The sequence below is a fragment of the Electrona antarctica genome (genome assembly GCF_951216825.1).
Source record: "Electrona antarctica genome assembly, chromosome: 20".
Lineage (NCBI taxonomy): Eukaryota > Metazoa > Chordata > Actinopteri > Myctophiformes > Myctophidae > Electrona > Electrona antarctica.
The window spans coordinates 40,744,811-40,765,170 of NC_136801.1; the positions used below are offsets into that span (position 1 = coordinate 40,744,811).

The following is a 20,360-nucleotide window of genomic DNA, read 5'->3' on the forward strand; positions in this document are numbered from 1 at the left end:
AGTTTGACTGTCCGTCCATTCGTGTTTCTTCCTGCACTGACAGCGCTCTCTCTCTCTCTCTCTCTCTCTCTCTCTCTCGTCCAGGTGACCTCTAGCAGGGCGGCGGCCCAGCAGCAGCAGCACCACCATCAAAGTGGAGCAGGGTCAGGTAAGGTCCCCCCCCCCCCCCACACACACACACACACGCGCACCAATCCATATCCATCCTGGTCTTTCATCTTCTTTTTCCGCTTTCCACATCTTCGTCCGTCCTTCCTTCCTTCCTTCCCTCCCTGGAGGTGAGAGTGTTCTTCACAATGCATTAGCCTGACGTAGAGAATGAGAGGTCCTTAACCCATTTTGGGCGGGAACCCCTTTTGGCGTTAGCATTATGCTATGCTTTAGCTATTGAAAAATAGCAGATCTACAAGCTCGTAGCGTGCCACCGAGTGGCGCGCTACGAGCTTGTAGGTCTGCTATTTTAGAAAAATCGTGAAAATGTGCCTCAAATTTGGAATATATTTTTTCAGAACGAACGTTTTTAACTCAAATCTTTGCTTCTGGAGGGTCCCTGGAACAACATATTTTCAGATGGGGGTCGGAGGCCAATTACAGATCATTTTTGGGGTCCTTGACATTTAGAAGACATTTTCTTCAGGCCTAAACGGGTTAAAGATGACATGCTGGGGCCGGCAACATGACAGACAGCTAGGGCAATGGGAATAAGAATCCTGACTGAGCTGTCGGAACTGAGCTGTCGGAACGCCTTTTTTCTCCGTCCCCGTCCTCCCAGAGGGGCTACCTGAGATCAAAAAGGGTGCACTGACATGCCGTCTGGACCCTCCAGGAGATCTGAGAGCGGGGGGGTATTTTCCTTCATTTCCCTCCATAGTTGAATTGGACCAATTTTTTATTCTTTATAAAAAATCTTTATTTACCCAGGGAAGTAGCTGAGCACAGGTGCTCATTTTCAGCAACGCCCTGCACATAGAGACAGACAGACAGACACACACACACGCTAAAACCTGGGAGCTGACCAGTACAACCACAGTCTTATACTGTTGGCCACTAAGCAGCTCCAGGGGGAGCAGTTGGGGGTTCAGTGCCTTGCTCAAGGGCACTTCAGCGGTGTTGGGTGAGTGATGACAATCACTTCCCCACCCAGTTTTTTCCTGCCCGTCCGGGGAATCGAACCGGCAACCTTTCGGCAACGAGGGCGCTCCTCTAACCCTTAGGCCACAGCTGCCCCAATGCGACATTGAGACCTATAGCTGAGACCTGATTCTACAAACGTATTCTATAAATCCTGACAGTTTTCTGAAAAAACATATGTTTCTCTGTCAAGTGGTTCTAAAACTATTTCAAAAATATGTATTTGACTGCCAACCCCCCATCTGAAAATATGTTGTTCCAGGGACCCCCCAGAAGCAAAGATGTGAGTACGAAAATGGTTCGCTGTGAAATGATTTGCACACGTTTTCACAATTTGAAAAAAAAAAGAAAAGAAAAAAATAGCAGCTCTACAAGCTCGTAGGGTGGCACTCCACGCTACGAGCTTGGAGTTCTGCTATTTTTTCAACAGCTAAAGTTTGTAGGAAAAAGCTTTCGCACACCTAGAAATCAGGCGTATGCACAGGTGCGTATAAACCAAACATGACCACACGCACACCAATCCATATCCATCCTGGTCTTTCATCTTTTTTTTCCCGCTTTCCACATCTTCGTCCTTCCTTCCTTCCTTCCCTCCCTGGAGGTGAGAGTGTTTTTCACAATGCATTAGCCTGACGTAGAGAATGAGAGGTCCTTAACCCATAATGAGAGGTCAGGTGCGTATACAGTAGGCCAGTGGACACCAATGAAAGGAATGCAAATACACCAGCACACTGTGTATCTGCTCGGTAGTATTTTATTTTAATAATGCAACGTTTCGGTCCCTCCGGACCTTCTTCAGGCAACAGCTAAAGTTTAAAATAATGTTAAAGTCTTTAAAAGCTATAGCTATAGTCTTAATGGGTTAATTGGACCAATGTTTAATGCATTAGTAGTTTGATGCGGGAAGATAATTCAAATCAGAGGGTTGATGTTTCTTTCAGCAATGTGTTGAATATGTCCGGTCGAAGTGTCCTTGAGCAATACACTTAACCCCCTAACTGCTCCGCATCCAGCGCTGGGCTGAGCTGAAACCAGTGTTGTTTTTGGCGGCAAATTTTGATTTTAGTTTTAGTCATAGTCTTTGCAAAAGTTTTCATTTAGTTTTAGTCATATTTTAGTCACCCGGAATGTTTAGTTAGTTAGTCTAATTTTAGTCGACTAAATCTACGGTTGATTTAGTCGACTAAAATGTATTTCGGTGGGCCTTGATGCCGTTCACAACGCGTCGCAGTGCAAAGAGAAACAGCGGATTTATCCGGGACCTGATGACGAGGCCGTCACGTTATGATGACGAAACCGTAAATCAAGTCATCATCTGGGCTGCTAGGGCTTCTGGGAAATTGAGCTCAATGTAAGTGGACGGGGGTTTGTTTGGACTACAATGCCTCATGGAGGCGGGTCCTGTAGCGCATTGTAATGGCCGCTGGTGCTGATGATCATAACATGATTTGTCGCCAGATTTTCGTCGTTGCAAAGCTGCAAATACTTCAGCGCATGCTCTAAAGGTAATAAAACAATCTCGGCAGCGTAGAATATTTGATTAAATAGCGGGTAACGCGTTTTATAGAGTCAAACTGTTAAATATGGGTATTATGTCCGACAGCATGTATGGATGTGGATGAGAACCACTAACCATTAGTGGTTGGACCGTGGGACGACATGGGTACCTCATGGTACGATATCTGTGGCGATATTAGGCCCTCGATAATGACAATATCATAATAGCAAAGAGATTTCATCAACAATATATCACGATATCTGTAACTGAAAATGAAAAAAAAATACCATAAAAGGCAAAAACCTGGAATTTTGTATTCATTCCAAAATCATTCCAAAATCAAAGTTTTTTTTGTGTCACAAACTGGCCAATAAGTACATGAATCTTGCCTCCTCCAAACAGTAAAACACTTACTGCAACTTGTCCACAACTTGTCTGTCCACAACAATAGGTACTACTACTACTAGTACTAACTAATCAATATCACGATATTACTGCAGGAGGAAGTATTGCGATATATTGCAATATCGATATATTGGCACTGTCAGGCTATATTTCATACTGAAATTAAGAATTGACACAGTCCTATCTGACCCATAAACAATTTTCGTTTCGTTTTTTAATGTCAGGTGAAAGCAGGAAATCATAGCTTCAAATTGACATAATTTGGTTGTTCAGTTTGACCCACCAGTTTTGGAGATATGGCTTATAGAGTGATGTCTTGCAGAGAACAGCGAGTTGAGAAAACAGGCCTGAAAGGTTCACTTCAGCTCTAGTAGGCTACGCGAAGAGTCCGCCTGTGCTATTAACTCGATTTTCGATAAAAAATAAAATAAAAACTCCTCTACTGAACAGTTAGTCTTGCCGCCAGTTCAGTCTCTATCCTTCTTTATACTCTATGGATCCCACTCACAACTTAAGCTGCGTTCAGACCTGAATATATATTCGCCTCGGTTCGTCCTGTTTGTACCACGGCAGGTCCCGTCGCGCCATGCAATTCTTGTCTTTGCATTGTCTTTGTATGTAATCGCGCCGCTCTAACCATCCAAGTCTGAACGCACCTTTAGGGTCAAGAGGAGGCAAGCAAACGCATAGTCTAGGTGTCCCTTCAGGGTTTTTAAACAGCTGGTGGATGGAAATCACGCTATAGTGCGCGGCTTCAACCAGAGCCATCTAATAGAAGAGTTGCGATATTGAGGGGGCAGAAAACAGCCTAGTCACGTGGCTTATGTACTCGCGCGAGCCCATAGACTCCAATGCATTCTGTAAACTTCCGGTTGTCCCTATTTGAAGCCTTCAATTAGGGACAAACCAATAGATGTCTATGTACAAGAGCCGCCATTGGAGTGAACAGAGTTAGTGTAGAGTTAGCGTAACTCTATGGCTCTGGCTTCAACTAGCGTGCATGGGCAAAACAACGGAAGCGCTTTTCCCATGCTACAAGTTGAACGCACACACGCACGCACGCACGCACGCACGCACGCACGCACGGGTGCACACTTCTGAATTCGATCGAAACAATTAGTTGGGAATGAGTTCTACTGTACTGTGGATCTGACATGCTGTTAAATAGGTATCTAGTGGTGACCAATCCATCCGCACTAAAAGCCTTTACACACAGTAGCACAGTATAGGAATGTGAGCGACAAGATGATTGCAGCTATTAAAGATCTAAACATGTCCGTGCCTTTAGCTTCGACTGTCAGGAAATACATGCCAGCTTTTTAATAGGTTTAGAGTTTAGAGTGGGCACTGGGATTGGTTTCCTCCAATCCCAGGAACATACTGTACAGTACTGTACTGTACAGTACTGTATAGCACGAGGCCAGTCAACTTGGCATACGCAATCAGTACCACATGTAGAGACACTCTGTTACAAGTAAAAGTCTGGGAATTCACTTTAAAACGTTCTTGAGTAAAAGTACAAAAGTGTTGCCTCAAGTTCAAAGTGTATTTAAAGTATACCAAAAGTGAAAGTATGCAGAATGTTCAATTTCCCAATGGAATTAAAAGTAAAACATGGATTAAATAGCTGCGTGTGCAGCTAAACTGTTAATGTCCATCTTTCTTTCTTTGGTCCTCCAGGCATCTACTACTCCAGCTCCACCCTGCCGGCCCAGCGTGTCAGCTCTCCTCTGACTGGGGGAGGAGGAGGAGGAGGAGGAGGAGGAGGGGGGGGAGGAGGGGGCTCGGGCTCAGCCTCCGGGTCCCCCAGTAAGCTCCAGCGGCTGGGTTCAGCCTCCGACGCGCCGGGCTACGCCACCACCCAGCGCCTGCCTTCCTCCTCCTCCTCCTCTTCCTCGCCCAACAAACATTCCCCTGGCAACCGGCTGGCCAAGTCCTACAGGTAGGAAGCAGCAGTGTGTGTGTGTGTGTGTGTATGTGTATGTGTGCGTGTATGCGTGTGCGTGCGTGCGTGCGTGCATGTGTGCGTGCGTGCGTGCGTGCGTGAGTGAGTGCGTGTGTTTTGTTGTTGTTATGTGAACAGGATGGGAGGCATACTATGGTCCGACAGAGCATTGGTTCGAAGGAGCATTGGTCCAAGGTGCGTTGGGGGTCGGAAGAGGGTTGGCGTTAGGTTTAGGTGTGCTGCCCCGGGGGAGGTTAGGGTTAGGTTTGAGGTAGGTTGTCGTTCGGACCAATGCTCCGTCGGACCAAAAACATGAACCCGAACAGGATAGCCTGCATGCATGCGGTCCTTGCGGCCAGAGGAGTTGGTTCCCCTTTTAGATGAGTGGTCATGTTTGGTTTTACCGTGTAGTAGTGTGGAAGACCTGGGTTTGAAGTGAACCATAGTTTATAGCTGTAAACAATAGAGACGGCACCGGAATTCCCCTCCCATCCACTTGCACGGAGTTGCTCACCCAGCGCGTTTTTGGGCTATATCTACGTCATGGAGTAGATATGACCGGGCCGAAAGCATGAACGAGCACTGTGAGTTGTGCGTGCTGTAACGGTTTCCACTTAGGCTGGTTAAAGGTTTTAGGGGTGCCAGGTAGGTCTTGTCTACCAGAGAAATGTTATTTCTCCTTTTGATTGAGTTCGTCCTCATCTGGATTTAACCATACGTGAAACCGACACAGGACTTACATGTTAAAATGCAAACCCTTTTACACTAAGAAATAAACACAACCACTTGTCAACTCAGTTTCAAGTATTATATTGAGAAGTCAACCCACATAAATAACAGACAACTCAATTCATCACAGTTCATGAAACACAAGTCAACTGTTTGAAATGTTTGTGAAAAAACTAAAAGGAAACAAAAAAATAAATGTCACAATACTCAAAGAAACGGGGTTACGTCCGTAACCTTTCAACCAAAACCATGCGTCAATTCATTTCATGACAACCATTCTGTTCACCATAGGCTTTAAGTTGCAACGAATGTTCCAGATCCACGTAACACGCACGCAACGTGAATGTTAATGAATGAAGTGAGTCCATCTAACCGAGTAGATAAGCTCTTAATTAGTTTCCAAACAACAACAATAAGCACTTGTGACAGCTGACGGACAGAAACAGGTCAGGATGCGGGGATCGTTGTTTGTGATATTTCGTCCGTTTGAATGGTTGTTGCGAATGCAGTGAGCACTAACTATGAGACCTAGCAGAACATTGTCTGTGTGTCTGTCTGTCTGTGTGTCACGCTGTAACACCACCTGCCCGCCACCAGAGGGTGCAGCTGTATCACACACAAAACATACACACACACACACACACACACACACACACACACACACACACACAAAAAACCTAACTTAAAAAAATACTTAAAAATAAAAATAAATCTTAAAATAACTTTTAATTTTTTTTTAAGAAAACTTAAAAAAAGAAAAAAACACATACACAAACTTAACTTAAAAAAAATCTTAAAAAAAACCTTAAAAAAGTACGTACCGTAATGTATTTCTAATTGTTGTTATTGCAATTTACGCGCTACTTTCGCTTCCCGCGTTCGCGCGTCTTACTTGTAGCTCTGCAGGGTTTGATCACACGCCCGAGGCTACGTCACTTTACGGACCAAAACACACGGGACAAACACGGAGAATCGAGGGGCTAACTTCCTCGTTCCACATAAGTGACAGGTCCAACGCTCACGGTCCTCTCTCTCACTCTGTCTCTCTGTCTGGCTCCACTTCCCACTCGCACACTGACGCAATCAACGGGGCTTTTCACAATAGGCGGTTCCCAGGGGTGAGTGACAGGTGTCATGAACAGACGGCTCGGGGACCATTTCGGGGCCGTCACAGTGCGATCAGCCAGCATGTCCATTTGGCTTCAATGCTTCCTCTCGCTGGACAAGGCTTGGTTTGAACTGTAAAGAAATATGATGGATGAAGGGAGCTGTGGCATCAACCATTGGTTTCTTAAAGGACCACTTCACCACTTTTCAACTTCACTTCATATAATTGGTCCTCACTAATGTTAATGATAAAACACCACCATTGTTCAGTTCAGAAACCAGTGACATCATCAAGATTTTTTTCAAAAAGTATTTCGATTTTTATTATCGTGAGAATGATAGCTTCCATTATCGCATTGCAACTTTTCAGGAATAGAAAGCCTGCAGTTTCTATTAGCTTTGATTCCCCATCGATGATGTCACTGGTGGACAGGTTTCTGAACTGCCCACTGCCCTCCTATGAGACACAGACCAAGTAGAAAAAAATGGTGGCATTTTATCATGAACATTAGTGAGGACCAATTATATGAAGGTAACTTAAAAAGTGGTGAAGTGGTCCTTTAAAACCCGTTTTGTAGCCACAAATGATCTCAAATCCACCATTTTTGGAAGTTCCGGAAAATAAATTGGGTGTAAGGGCAGCGGGGGTGGGTTTTCACTCAAGAGTCGGTATACGAAACCTAGAAGCATACCTTCTTTTATCATGGATTTTTTAAATTAATGGGACCATAAAAAAAAAAGTAAACGCATCATGATAATTGAAAGAAGACTTTTAAAGGAACAAGTTGAGGGTAATGGTCTGGAACGTCTTCTGCAATCAGCAGGAGGGGGAATACAGACACTTTCTAGACCCATTAATGGAAGTGGAGTGCAGCGCTTTCATGATTTACGCACTGACAAAGACTACAGGGGTGACGTGAGGCCATGTCTCTTTGGAGGTAGTCCAACATTTTAACCCACTTTGACCTGAGATCAGATTCTAAAAATGTCTTCTACATCCTGACGTTCTTCGATTTTTCAAAAATAGCAGACCTACAAGCTCGTAGCGCGCCACTCGGTGGCACGCTATGAGCTTGTAGATCTGCTATTTTTCAATAGCTAAAGCATAACATAATGCTAACACCAAAAGGGGCTCCCACCCAAAATGGATTAAATATTGTTAACAAAATCACAACTTAGCTTTCATTCAACCCGGCATTACTATCGTGTATGTCATCATGTTGTATTGTCTAAAATCATGGCGTATAGTGTCTTCATATTCTTTAATCCATGTTTCGATACGATCAAGTCGATATCGGTCTCCCGTTAGCATCGCAATGTAAAGTGTGACACTGGCCGGCGCCATTTTAAGATGCGCACGCATCCACCTTTTGCACTTGGGGAACCCTGGCATAGCTATTGACCATTTGCAGACCGCGGCCATCTTGCCATCAGAGTCCTGCTGCCTCCTGCATTATGTGCAAATTGAAAACAGGTGGTACGCAGGGCAGTTGAGTGATATCTAACGAGCACTTCCAAACTGCAACACTTAGAAAAAGATCACCTGCGAGGACAGAAAGTAACTCATAACATGTCTACGGTGGATTTTAATGAAACAAACACGTTGAGGATTGAAAGAGAATAATTCAAGCTTTTCGTATACAGCTGCGATGTTGGTGAGTTTGACGTTGTGTAATACAATCAGATAGGACTTTCCTGTTTGGATGAATGGGCTGCCAATGAGAAGTTGCACCTTGTTAGCACCTTGCCATTATAACTTCTTATATAAGAATATAAGATGACCGCGGTCTGCATAATGGGAATTAATGACATGGTCAGGTTTCTGACATGTCTTGTCATGGTACTTAATTGTTTATCCACAGCCTCGGCCGTAGGTATAACACATAAGCAGACAATTATTTTCCATTAGTGGCTTTATTTATTTATTTAGATTTCATATTTGTTTTTCAATTTCATCCAAAGTCATTAAAACACTACTGAGCTCAAATTAATAATTGAGTCACTGCTGGCTACAGATAATTGCGCAGTGAATAAATCATGGACTTTTCAATTTAGTTTAAAATCTTGTATAATTTCCAGCGGCTATTTTTAGCTAAAGCTTTTCAAATCAGGTTTGCACTTTCAAATCGTCTCTGTCGGGTGGAAACCTTGTGTGTCTAAAGATGTTACCTTTCATGATACAAAAGGCAAAATTAGCAGATCTGCAAGCACAAAAACTGACTGTTTCTGAGACACAGTCACAACATGTGTATAGCCTAATGTAAAAACCACACAAAAGGGCTTCAGTGACATCATCAACTGGGCTATATCTTGCACCAGTGCACCACCCCTTAACCCTTATCCCTAAACTAATTGAATTGCCATTTTGTACCATTTAAAAAAACCTTTTAACCCATTTTGACCTGAGATCAGATTCTAAAAATGTCTTCTACATCCTGAAAGTTTTCTGAAAAAGCTATGTTTCTATGTCAGTCGTTCTTCGAAAATAGCAGACCTACAAGCTCGTAGCGCGCCACTCGGTGGTAAAGCATAACATAATGCTAACACCAAAAGGGGTTCCCGCCCTAAATGGGTTAAAATAGTTCAAATAGCCGATCTACAAGCTCACAATGTCTCGATGTAGATCGGCTAGTTGAACCATTTTAAAGTGTTTTTCAAAATAGTAAAAAATGGCAAATAAGTTTAGGGATAAGAGTGGTGATGAGTGGTGATGAGACCCCCAGGGTCTCATCACACCCAGAGCTTGATGTGCAATGACTTCCTTGTGCATCTTCTGGGGCTACTGCTGTATGTGTACAGTATAGGTGCATCTCTTTCAGGCTGTGGCTGTGCTTGCGGTGCAACGTTGGTTGCATGGCCAAAAACAAAAATAATAGCCGAAAAGTGGATCGAGCAAATCATAGACTGTACTCATTGGGAGATCTAAAGGTCAGAGGTCTTTTGGTGAGCTTCAGTTCCTGAGGGATTCTCACGGGCCTAATATACCAACCATATTGCCACATTTCGTGAAGAACGATTGCACAGAACTGGCTAAAACTGCTAAAATGGCGATAACGATAAGGGTCTATGCCCTTCGGGCTTGATCCCTAATAATAATAATAATAAAAAAGCAATGGTTTTCGACATACAAGACATACAAGATGGGCTATAATAGCCCAGGGCACAGAAGGCTTGTGTTGCTGTACACATTCATTGATCTGAACATGTAATCTAGCCGGATGGACCATTGATCTGTAGGTGTGATCATGTCAGACTAGGCCATTAACTCGGACTAATAGAGCGTCGCAGAACGACCAGGGCACCGGAAGAGGATTTCCCATTCATTAATATTTCCCATGGACGTTTCATAAAGTATTTATGTAAAGACCTGTAAGACTCACAAATCAATAATCACAATTATATGCATGACAGTTAATCTAATGATTTTAAAGGAAAAGGAGCAATACCACATCATACAAAGTAGTAGAAGTAAAAGTATTGGAAATGCTTAACCCATTTAGGCCTGACCTTGAAATTAAAAAAAAATCTTCTAAATCCTCCAGTTTTCTGAAATAAATATTTTCACGATTTTTCAAAAATAGCAGACCTAAGAGCTTGTAGCGCGCCACTCGGTAGATCTGCTATTTTTCAATAGCTAAATTATAACATAACGTTTAAAACACCAAAAGGGGTTCCCGCTCAAAATGGGTTAAGTAGAGCAGGGGTTCTCAACGTTTTTGGCCGGGGACCCCCGGAAATGCGTTGGCAATGTCTCGGGACCCCCGCCCCGCCCAGCCCCCTCCCGGCCCCCAATATAAATTGACTGCTACAATAACCTTAATAATAGAGACAATACACCATAAATAAATACTGAAACCAGATATAATCATTAGGGAAGGTGTATGCATGTACTATGTGTACTATATGTAAACTTTTCATTTCCATTTTCCATTCAGTTGCAAAAAAAAATAAAAAAGTTTTTTCTTTTTTTTTCTTTTTTTATAATTTGGGGACCCCCCAAAATAATTTGGCGACCCCCCCGAGGGGTCGAGACCCACGGGTTGAGAACCCCTGAAGTAGAGTACAAATACCTAAAAAATTTACTTACGTACAGAACTTAAGCAAATGTACTAGTTACTTTCCACCACTGTATTTAAGTTACTAAATACTAAATGTTTCCACCATCACTGCGCAGGCACGGCAGCACGTGCCTCCGAGCCTTCCTGTCTGTCTCAATAAAGACAAATGTAAAAGAACCACAAGAACTGTACCATTATTATTCATAAGACTTCACATCAGTCAACACTAGATTTCCTCAGGTGACTCCAAAAAAACGGCTGCACGGCACGCAAACATGCTGCCAGGATGATTTAAATCTAAAAGAACCTTCACTTCGTGCCGCACTATATGAGAACAGAACATATACTAGCATAGAGCCCTGAGGGACTCCGCTCAACCGTATGTGTTTTAAGTGGTTAAAGATGGAGTGCTGTGATTTTTGTACTTTTTATGGAGTTTACATTGCTCTAATTGACCCCCAGGTGTGGTTAGAATATGCAAATATGTCTTCCGTGTATTTTTGGTTTCTTCCTGAAAGCGGCCGTCGGAACGCTCGCTCCTTTGCATTTGGGCGGCGGTGGCTCAGGGGTAGAGTGGCCGGATAGCAACCGCAAGGTTGCCAGTTCGAACCCGGGCTCCCCCAGAGTTAGTGTCGAAGTGTCCTCGAGCAAGACACTGAACCCCTAATTGCTCCTGATGTGCTGGTTGGTGCATCTATGTAAAGCACCTTGGATAAAGGCGCTATATAAATGCACCATTTACCATTTACCTTTGAAGATGAGGTGCATGTGAGGCAACTGAAAAACACATTTCAATTTTTTCCAAGAGGATTTTTTTCTTTGTCCAACCAACCAAAAGCAACTGATGGAGGCGAAGGGGGGTGGGACCACGTGTGGGACTTGACAAAGGGTCAATTGGGGCATTGCATTGGATATTTTAGATTGCCAAATACCTGCAGAGTAACAGCATACAAATCGTAGGAACAGACCTCCTGGCCTGTTCCGGCAGCCTCTCCGGACACAACCCCATTCCAGACCGTCCTTATAACCCACTCTTAACAGAGATGCTATACTAAAATGGTCATATTACTGTATAAGGATACATTCTAAAGATAAGGGCGACACACACACATTGTTACAAAACTGCACATTAGCTGACAGTGTGAGTGTGGAGGAGTCGGGTCAGCTGTTAAGACTGACAGCTGAAGTTGAGTTAGAATAATGTCACATTGGCGTTGTCCCGCTATGCTCTCCACAGCAGCACAATGAGGGTTAATGTTGACATGTTGACCGTTGTCCCGCTATGCTCTCCACAGCAGCACAATGAGGGTTAATGTTGACATGTTGACCGTTGTCCCGCTATGCTCTCCACAGCAGCACAGTGAGGGTTAATGTTGACATGTTGACCGTTGTCCCGCTATGCTCTCCACAGCAGCACAGTGAGGGTTAATGTTGAAATGTTGACCGTTGTCCCGCTATGCTCTCCACAGCAGCACAGTGAGGGTTAATGTTGACATGTTGACCGTTGTCCCGCTATGCTCTCCACAGCAGCACAATGAGGGTTAATGTTGACATGTTGACCGTTGTCCCGCTATGCTCTCCACAGCAGCACAATGAGGGTTAATGTTGACATGTTGACCGTTGTCCCGCTATGCTCTCCACAGCAGCACAGTGAGGGTTAATGTTGAAATGTTGACCGTTGTCCCGCTATGCTCTCCACAGCAGCACAGTGAGGGTTAATGTTGAAATGTTGACCGTTGTCCCGCTATGCTCTCCACAGCAGCACAATGAGGGTTAATGTTGACATGTTGACCGTTGTCCCGCTATGCTCTCCACAGCAGCACAATGAGGGTTAATGTTGACATGTTGACCGTTGTCCCGCTATGCTCTCCACAGCAGCACAGTGAGGGTTAATGTTGAAATGTTGACCGTTGTCCCGCTATGCTCTCCACAGCAGCACAGTGAGGGTTAATGTTGAAATGTTGACCGTTGTCCCGCTCTGCTCTCCACAGCAGCACAGTCGCCGTGACGGCGGCGGGAGGAGGCGGGGCTCCCCTCAGGGTGGCGTCTCCGCCCAGCTCGACTTCTACAGGGGGCGGAGCCAGCGCGTCGTCATCACCTCTTCACCAGGTAAACAAAACAAAAACACTGCACTATACTCAGTGGTGGAAAGTAAACATGTACATTTACTTAACACATTGTCTGCTGTTGACGTGTGTGTGCCTGTGTGTGTGTGTGTGTGTGTGTGTGTGTGTGTGTGTGTGTGTGTGTGTGTGTGTGTGTGTGTGTGTGTGTGTGTGTGTGTGTGTGTGTGTGTGTGTGTGTGTGTGTGTGTGTGTGTGTGTGTGTGTGTGTGTGTGTGTGTGTGTGTGTGTGTGTGTGAATAGCCTATCTATTGTCCGCAATTGACATATGTATACGTTTTATATCGCTTTATATGGATCTGAAACGGCAGCATTAAAAAACAACTTTCATCCCTGAGCCGGTTCCTAATTACGATATTCTCTGGCTCTTTTCTCGAAAACTACATCGCTGTCTGTCATGCTGATAAGACATCCGATGATCCGAGCTTCCGGATCTGATTTCTAATTGCATCGAAAGATAGCTAGCGTGAGCTAATGCTAACATTCTAACATTAGCCTGTTCTTACAATGGAGGTCTGTGAGTGGGGAAAACTGAATCACGCGCTGCTCCCGACATGCGTTGGTCCGACATGCGTTTGTCCGACATGCGTTGCGTCGTGCTTGCGGTTAGGGTTAGGTTAGGGTTTGGGGTAGGGTGTCGCACTAATGACTGACGACAGTGGCCATGTGGTTAGAGTGTCCGCCCTGAAATTGGGGTTCGATCCCCGGCCGGGTCATACCAAAGACTGTAAAAATGGGACCCAATGCCTCCCTGCTTGGCACTGGGGGGGTCAAATCTACTAATCAAATGATTCCCGAGCGCGGCACGGCTGCAGCTCACCGCTCCTTGGCTGCGGCTCACCGCTCCAAGAGATGGGTCAAATGCAGAGAACAAATTTCACTTCGGTAACGTGTGTGACAAATCGTATGACTTTGACTTTGACTGTTAGCGTGTCGGAACATAATGGTTTATTGGGTCACCTTGATCACATTGTTTGTTCTACTGAGTTAAACAGGTCAGAGTTCAAAGTGTCTTCCCTTAAGGGGATTTTGTCCTTGTTAGATACCACATAATGTTACATACAATATCACAGTTTTACTATACTGTACATTTTGCAATTAAAAGCAGGTCTGTCTGATCTACTGTTTCTAGTGTTGACAGCTAAAACGCGGGGGTGGTTATGGTGATTCGATAGTCATTATGGGTGGAGTTAAGTACCTAGTGTCCCTCCCATTGTCACACCCACTTCTGGCCAGCTCTAGGTGTTAAAATGTTCGGAATATTCAAAGGGCTTTTTCTCAGCTTATTGGTGCAACCAGTTTAAAATTGTCATATCTCCTTCAAAGTTTTTTTTCAATTTCATTGAATGATACATCATATGAAAGCTTACATTATGTAGCCTACTTTAACCCATTTTGTGCTGGAACCCCTTTTGGTGTTAGCATTATGTTATGCTTTAGCTATTGAAAAATAGCAGATCTACAAGCTCATAGCGCGCCACCGAGTGGCGCGCTACGAGCTTGTAGGTCTGCTATTTTTGAAAAATTTGAAGAACGACTGACATAGAAACATAGCTTTTTCAGAAAACTGTCAGGATGTAGAAGACATTTTTAGAATCTGATCTCAGGTCAAAATGGGTTTATAATCTGTAAAAAATTGGCCGAAATGAGTCCCTTTCTGTCAGCCCCAGTCACATATGCCTGCAGCCCCCTCTACAAGCTCACAATCGGCACACCTCTCAACATAACACTTGAGCGTTGATTCATTTCTCTCTTTAGAGAGGGGTAATTAGAGCGCTTTCTCTACGGGGCCATTTGATGAAATCCAGATTAAAATCCCCAAAAACGTGCACCTTAAAACTGGAGCCGGGCCAGCCACAAAGCGGGACATCAGCATGTCAATTAGTGTGTCGTGGTCATGGAAATGTCATGGAAATGTGGGACAATGCCGGCACAAAGCAGCACATCTGGTCTCCCCGCGTGCACTGCGTGAATTCTCTGGAATTGAAAATGGCTCCGACGGCCTCTGTGAAGACCCCGCGTGAGATTCATTTTGTGCGAGATGCATGATGAAGGCCAATTTGTTGCTAAACTGAGTGTGCGTGCGTGTGTGCGTGTGCACGTGTGCGTGCGTGTGTGCGACTTTGATGGTGTTGACAGGGCGTCTAGGCGAATCAAGGGTTGTCTGCAAGCAAACAAATACATATTGCATTTTCCTTCTCCGTGTCTTTGCCCTCATTTAGTATTCCATATCCCATAATGCAATATGCATGCGTTTGAACCTCCAGAGCAATGGCTACTAATGCAAGAGAATGTGCCGTAGGCGTACCGACAACTCAACTCAAACTTTAACCCATTTAGACCTGAGGACGATTCTACAAATGTGACCAAATTTGACTGAGGGACTGCCATTGGATTTTTTTTAATTTTCGTTTTTTCATCTCGTATGAAATATGGGAAAAAAAATCATAGCTTCAAATTGACATATCGGTTGTTCAGTTTGGCCCACCAGTTTTGGAGATATGGCTTATAGAGTAATGTCTTGCAGAAAACAGCGAGTTGAGAAAACAGGATTGAAAGGTTCACTTCTGTGGTCTCTAACATTACACCTATAGCTACATGTTTAAGCATTTATTTCATATTTACATGTCGATTTAAGCTCTGACACTTATTTCAGACATGCTCTAGTATGTGCTATTAACTCATTTTGAAGAAAAAAAAAGTTTTTCTCCTCTGGTGAAAAGCTGGAATTTGCACGATGGCAGGCTCTCAGTCAAATCTGGTCACAGATGTCTTCTAAATCCTGAAGGTTTTCTGAAAAACCTCATGTTTCTATGTCAGTGGTGCTCAAACATTTTCATGTCAAAGACCCCCAAAAATATATGTAATTGGCCGCCGACCCCCATCTGCAAATATGTTGTTCTAAAGATTTGCGTTCAAAACGTTATATATTCAAAGATTTGCGCCACATTTTCACAAATTTTGAGAAATAGCAGATACAAGCTCGTAGCGCGGCACTCGGTACAGTATAACATATTTATGTTATACTACTTATAACACCAAAAGGGGTTCCCGCCCAGAATGGGTTAAACATAATAGACAGAGCACACAGGTCGAACAAAGTACTACAGAAGGTCACAGTAAAATAACTAAACAGACAAAGGACAGAAGAATAACAGATTATGATGAGAAGATGTGAAAGCGCGCAGTACAATAGGGCAAAAAGAAAATAATAAACAAAGCTGTTATCTGAACAGTTATGAAATAGAAATCAAGGCCAGGGTTTTTACAAATCAAACCGAGGCCAGTGAGAAGAGGAAGAAAAGCAACAACAAAAACAAATCTTCAATAAAGAAGTTCCTCTAATGGAACGAGCAGAACTTATTAATGTTAAGGGACAATGTGTTCCAGAGTCTGGGGCCATGTATGCAGCCACTGCCAAGGCTCTGTAATATCTGCTCTTATATCGTCCTTATAATATATAACATTCATATTATGAATGTTAAGGGACAAGGTGTTCCAGAGTCTGGGACCAGGCAGCCACTCTGTAATATCTGCTCTTATATCGTCCTTTTTTGACCTGAGATCAGATTCTAAAAATGTCTTCTACATCCTGACAGTTTTCTGAAAAAGCTGTTTCTATGTCAGTCGTTCTTTGATCTTCAAAAATAGCAGACCTACAAGCTCGTAGCGCGCCACTCGGTGGTGCGCTATGAGCTTGTAGATCTGCTATTTTTCAATAGCTAAAGCCTAACATAATGCTAACACCAAAAGGGGTTCCCGCCCAAAATGGGTTAAAAGCAGCAAAAGTAGCAGATTACAAAGGATATACTTTTGCGCGATGGGAGATTAATCGGCAAACACATCGGCATCGGCCAATTTTAGTTGTTTTTAGATTAATCAGCATCGGTTCGATTAATCAATCAGACCGATTAATTAATCGGATAAACAAGCCCAAAGTAACAGCTTGAACAGATCTACAAGCTCACACTATTAAATATAAAGGCATTTAAGTTCAAATCTGGCTTCCCTAAGCCTGCAGTGCAGACACCCTGTTACATGCATTTTTCAGCATGGACAAAATTATTATAGTTTTTCAATACAGAATGAGATCATATCGACATCGGTAATATCGGTTATCGGCCATAACAGCAATTAATGAATTATATCGGATATCGATATCGGCCAAAATGTCTCATCGGCACATCCCTAGTGTGAAGCTGTACCGTAATATGACCAAGTAGGGCATTGTGTCACGTCCTGTCCTAGGACGTACCACGCCTGGACCGCCGTCCCTACCTTTGCCCCTCTGTTGCCTCCCTTCCCCTGGCTGATTGTGAGACTGTGTCCACCTGCGCTTCTAAGCTGACGAGACTTTGGTTAATGAGCATGGAGGTATATTAGTGACTCTGTGTTATTGGTTAGGTTGCTCGATTATAACACTGTGTTTCCCAAGAGTGGGAGTTTATGTTATATATGCCCTGAGTTTAAATAAAAGTGCTCGAGTGCAAGTCGTTGTTGCCTGGGTTATTCTGCATACGGGTCCAAATACTGAGGTGTTCCTGACACATTGACGAAAACAAAGTTAGAATATGGAGATACTAAGAGGTTTCTGCCAGACTGCAACGACGCCTAGTTTTGGGCCAAAACAAAGCAGACTGGTCGGCTGACCTCAGGGCTCTGGCTGCCACTTCCACAACAAACAGTCACTTCAATTGAATTCAATTCAAAGGAGCGTTATTGGCATGAGAAAAACATACGTTTGCATTGTCAAAGCAAGTGTCAAAATATGATAAAAATCACACCCATGTGAAGTTAGTGGTTCAACTCCATGTGGGGGTCCCTGGAGGGTCCCCGGAAGTTCCAGACCCACATAAATGCGGCCAGAGTGCCGCCCCGGTTTCCGGAGAGCCGCCCGCATTCGAAACGGGCGACAAATGACAGTTACCGTGTGTGGGGGTACACACCCAGGAGCGCACCAAGGGGGCCGGGCCGGTTGAGAAATGACAGAGTTACAGTATGGGGGTCCCCAGGGGGTCCCTCTACTGTACTGTACTGTCGCTGTACTGTACTGTCACACCCGAAATCATCACACTGTGTGTGTGTGTGTGTGTGTGTGTGTGTGTGTGTGTGTGTGTGTGTGTGTGTGTGTGTGTGTGTGTGTGTGTGTGTGTGTGTGTGTGTGTGTGTGTGTGCAAATTGTTGCGCAATAACATGGTACTTCATGCAAATGCAAACTGTACGGTAATTATGACGGTTGCATGGATGCAACATAGTGCGTTATGTTCGGAACAGGCATGCAGTAGGCGTTGTGCACGGAGAGATGTGTGCAAACAGTGTGGTTTGGTGAGGGAAAGGCAGACGTATAAACGAGCGCAGGGCTTTCAATTAGTGTGGCGAGATATCCCACTGTTCTTAGCTTATGTATGATTATTGATAAAAAAAATTATGTGGACAAGGGGGGTCCCACGTACTCTTTGGGCCGGATGAAATATCGTTGCCTGCACTAAAAGGGACAAGACATATATGGTATAATTTTGTTCGTCTGACATCCAGGAGTGATACAATGTGTGATAGCAGTTTCAGAAGGGCAGCTGAATAAGATTTTAGGGGTATAATCTGATTATACAAAACCATATAATTCATTGTTATCTAAACTCCAAAATGATTCACTTTTATGCACATTTCTGATGTTTGTACCATGGATGGACATGACCAACATCATAATAGAACAACAGACATGCTGAATTATACTTCTCGTAGCCATCTCGTATAGCAAATCCACAATACCTATGCCTCTCTGAAACAGGGTACATCTTGAACTTCTGAATTAAATATAACATATCTATTTGGGACTTAACCGATTTTGGGCGGGAACCCCTTTTGGTGTTAGCATTATGTTATGCTTTAGCTATTGAAAAATAGCAGATCTACAAGCTCATAGCGCGCCACCGAGTGGCGCGCTACGAGCTTGTAGGTCTGCTATTTTTTTTAAATCGAAGAACGGCTGACATAGAAACATAGCTTTTTCAGAAAACTGTCAGGATGTAGAAGACATTTTTAGAATCTGATCTCAGATCAAAATGGGTTAAATTGATCTCAGCCGGGGCGTTTTCGGGACTAGAGGAGTTTTTGCACTGAAAATGTGCTTATAGTGCACACCTACGGGCAATATAAGACTAGCAGCGCTAAATGTTGCAGCGGCACCGACAACACTTTTACTGCATAGAGAAACCCACAAAACAGGTACAGCAGTCTGTACGGCTGTGGCTCAGGAGGTAGAGCAGGTCGTCCAATGATTCCTGGGTCGGCGGTTCGAATCCCGGCTCCTCCTGTCCACATGTCGAAATGTCCTTGGGCAAGACACTGAACCCTACATTGCCTCCAATGAGTCGGTCGGTGTGAGCTCGCCACCATTGGTGTGTGAATGTGGGAAGTGAGGACGCTGGCGTCGACTGTTTGCCGCTTCACCTCCCAATGTATGAATGAATGAACCATTGTAAAGTGCTTTGAGCACTTGGAAAAGCGCTAGAAAAATGCAATTCATTGTATCCTCATGTAGCAGTCAGAAAAATGCTGCGTCATTTGAAGATAAAACAATAAGTAAATAAAATAACAGACAGAGACGGACCATTCAAACAGGCTCAGCGCTCCCTGCAGCACAAGGAGATGTACCAAATCCCTTTTCCACATACAAAACTTTCATATGACAACAGCCAAAAGTTAATATACTGTATGTAAGGAAATTGTCACAAATTAATACTGTACATAAAACAGTGGCTCTCAACAGCCTGTGGATGGAACAATGTGGTGGATGCATCCTGCTGTTCGTAAGATTTTAAGATCCATAAAAATATATCACACACCTAACACCAGAGGTGTTACCCTAACACCCCACAATGACAACGTCGACCCGCAAGTGAGAAGATCACAGTGGGCAAGTTGAGGCTGTGCATTGATGTCTGAGCCTGAGGTTCTGACGCATGTCAGTGAAAAACTACGTTTTCCTTTTCACACGCAGATGTGTGCATCCAAAAGCTTTTACCTACTAAATCAGAAACTACCTAAATATTCTTTATATTACTGTGCTTTTACTAAAATATGATCTTAGCTTCCTAACTGAGGAAGATTCAATGCCTATAGTTGAACAGGACAGTTCTGATGAGGAAGAGGTTGCATAGTTCAATATCATTGACTGCCAATGATGTCTATAGACGTCATTTCAAATCCAACGCACAGACCGCCATTGACATCTATAGACGTCATGTGGAGTTGTCAATGTTTACAATAGAGGGCGCTCTTCTGCAACCTGTGAGTTAATCTACGGCTTCAGGATGAGAGGATAACCGGTGAAAACATGATCAAAAGAAGTCAAGACTGTTTAG

The 20,360-nt window shown here is 43.8% G+C and overlaps 1 protein-coding gene across 1 annotated transcript in view; it reads left to right on the plus strand.

The window, feature by feature from the left end:
* Nucleotides 1-20,360, plus strand: part of LOC306913334 (catenin delta-2-like) — a gene marked incomplete at its 3' end in the record, with an annotated part of 786,501 nt that overhangs the window by 383,961 nt on the left and 382,180 nt on the right. The window contains exons 7-9 of the mRNA XM_079489921.1: nucleotides 85-148; nucleotides 4,715-4,976; nucleotides 12,865-12,982. Coding sequence (XP_079346047.1) covers nucleotides 85-148; nucleotides 4,715-4,976; nucleotides 12,865-12,982 — 444 coding nt within the window. The remainder of the gene's footprint in view (nucleotides 1-84; nucleotides 149-4,714; nucleotides 4,977-12,864; nucleotides 12,983-20,360) is intronic.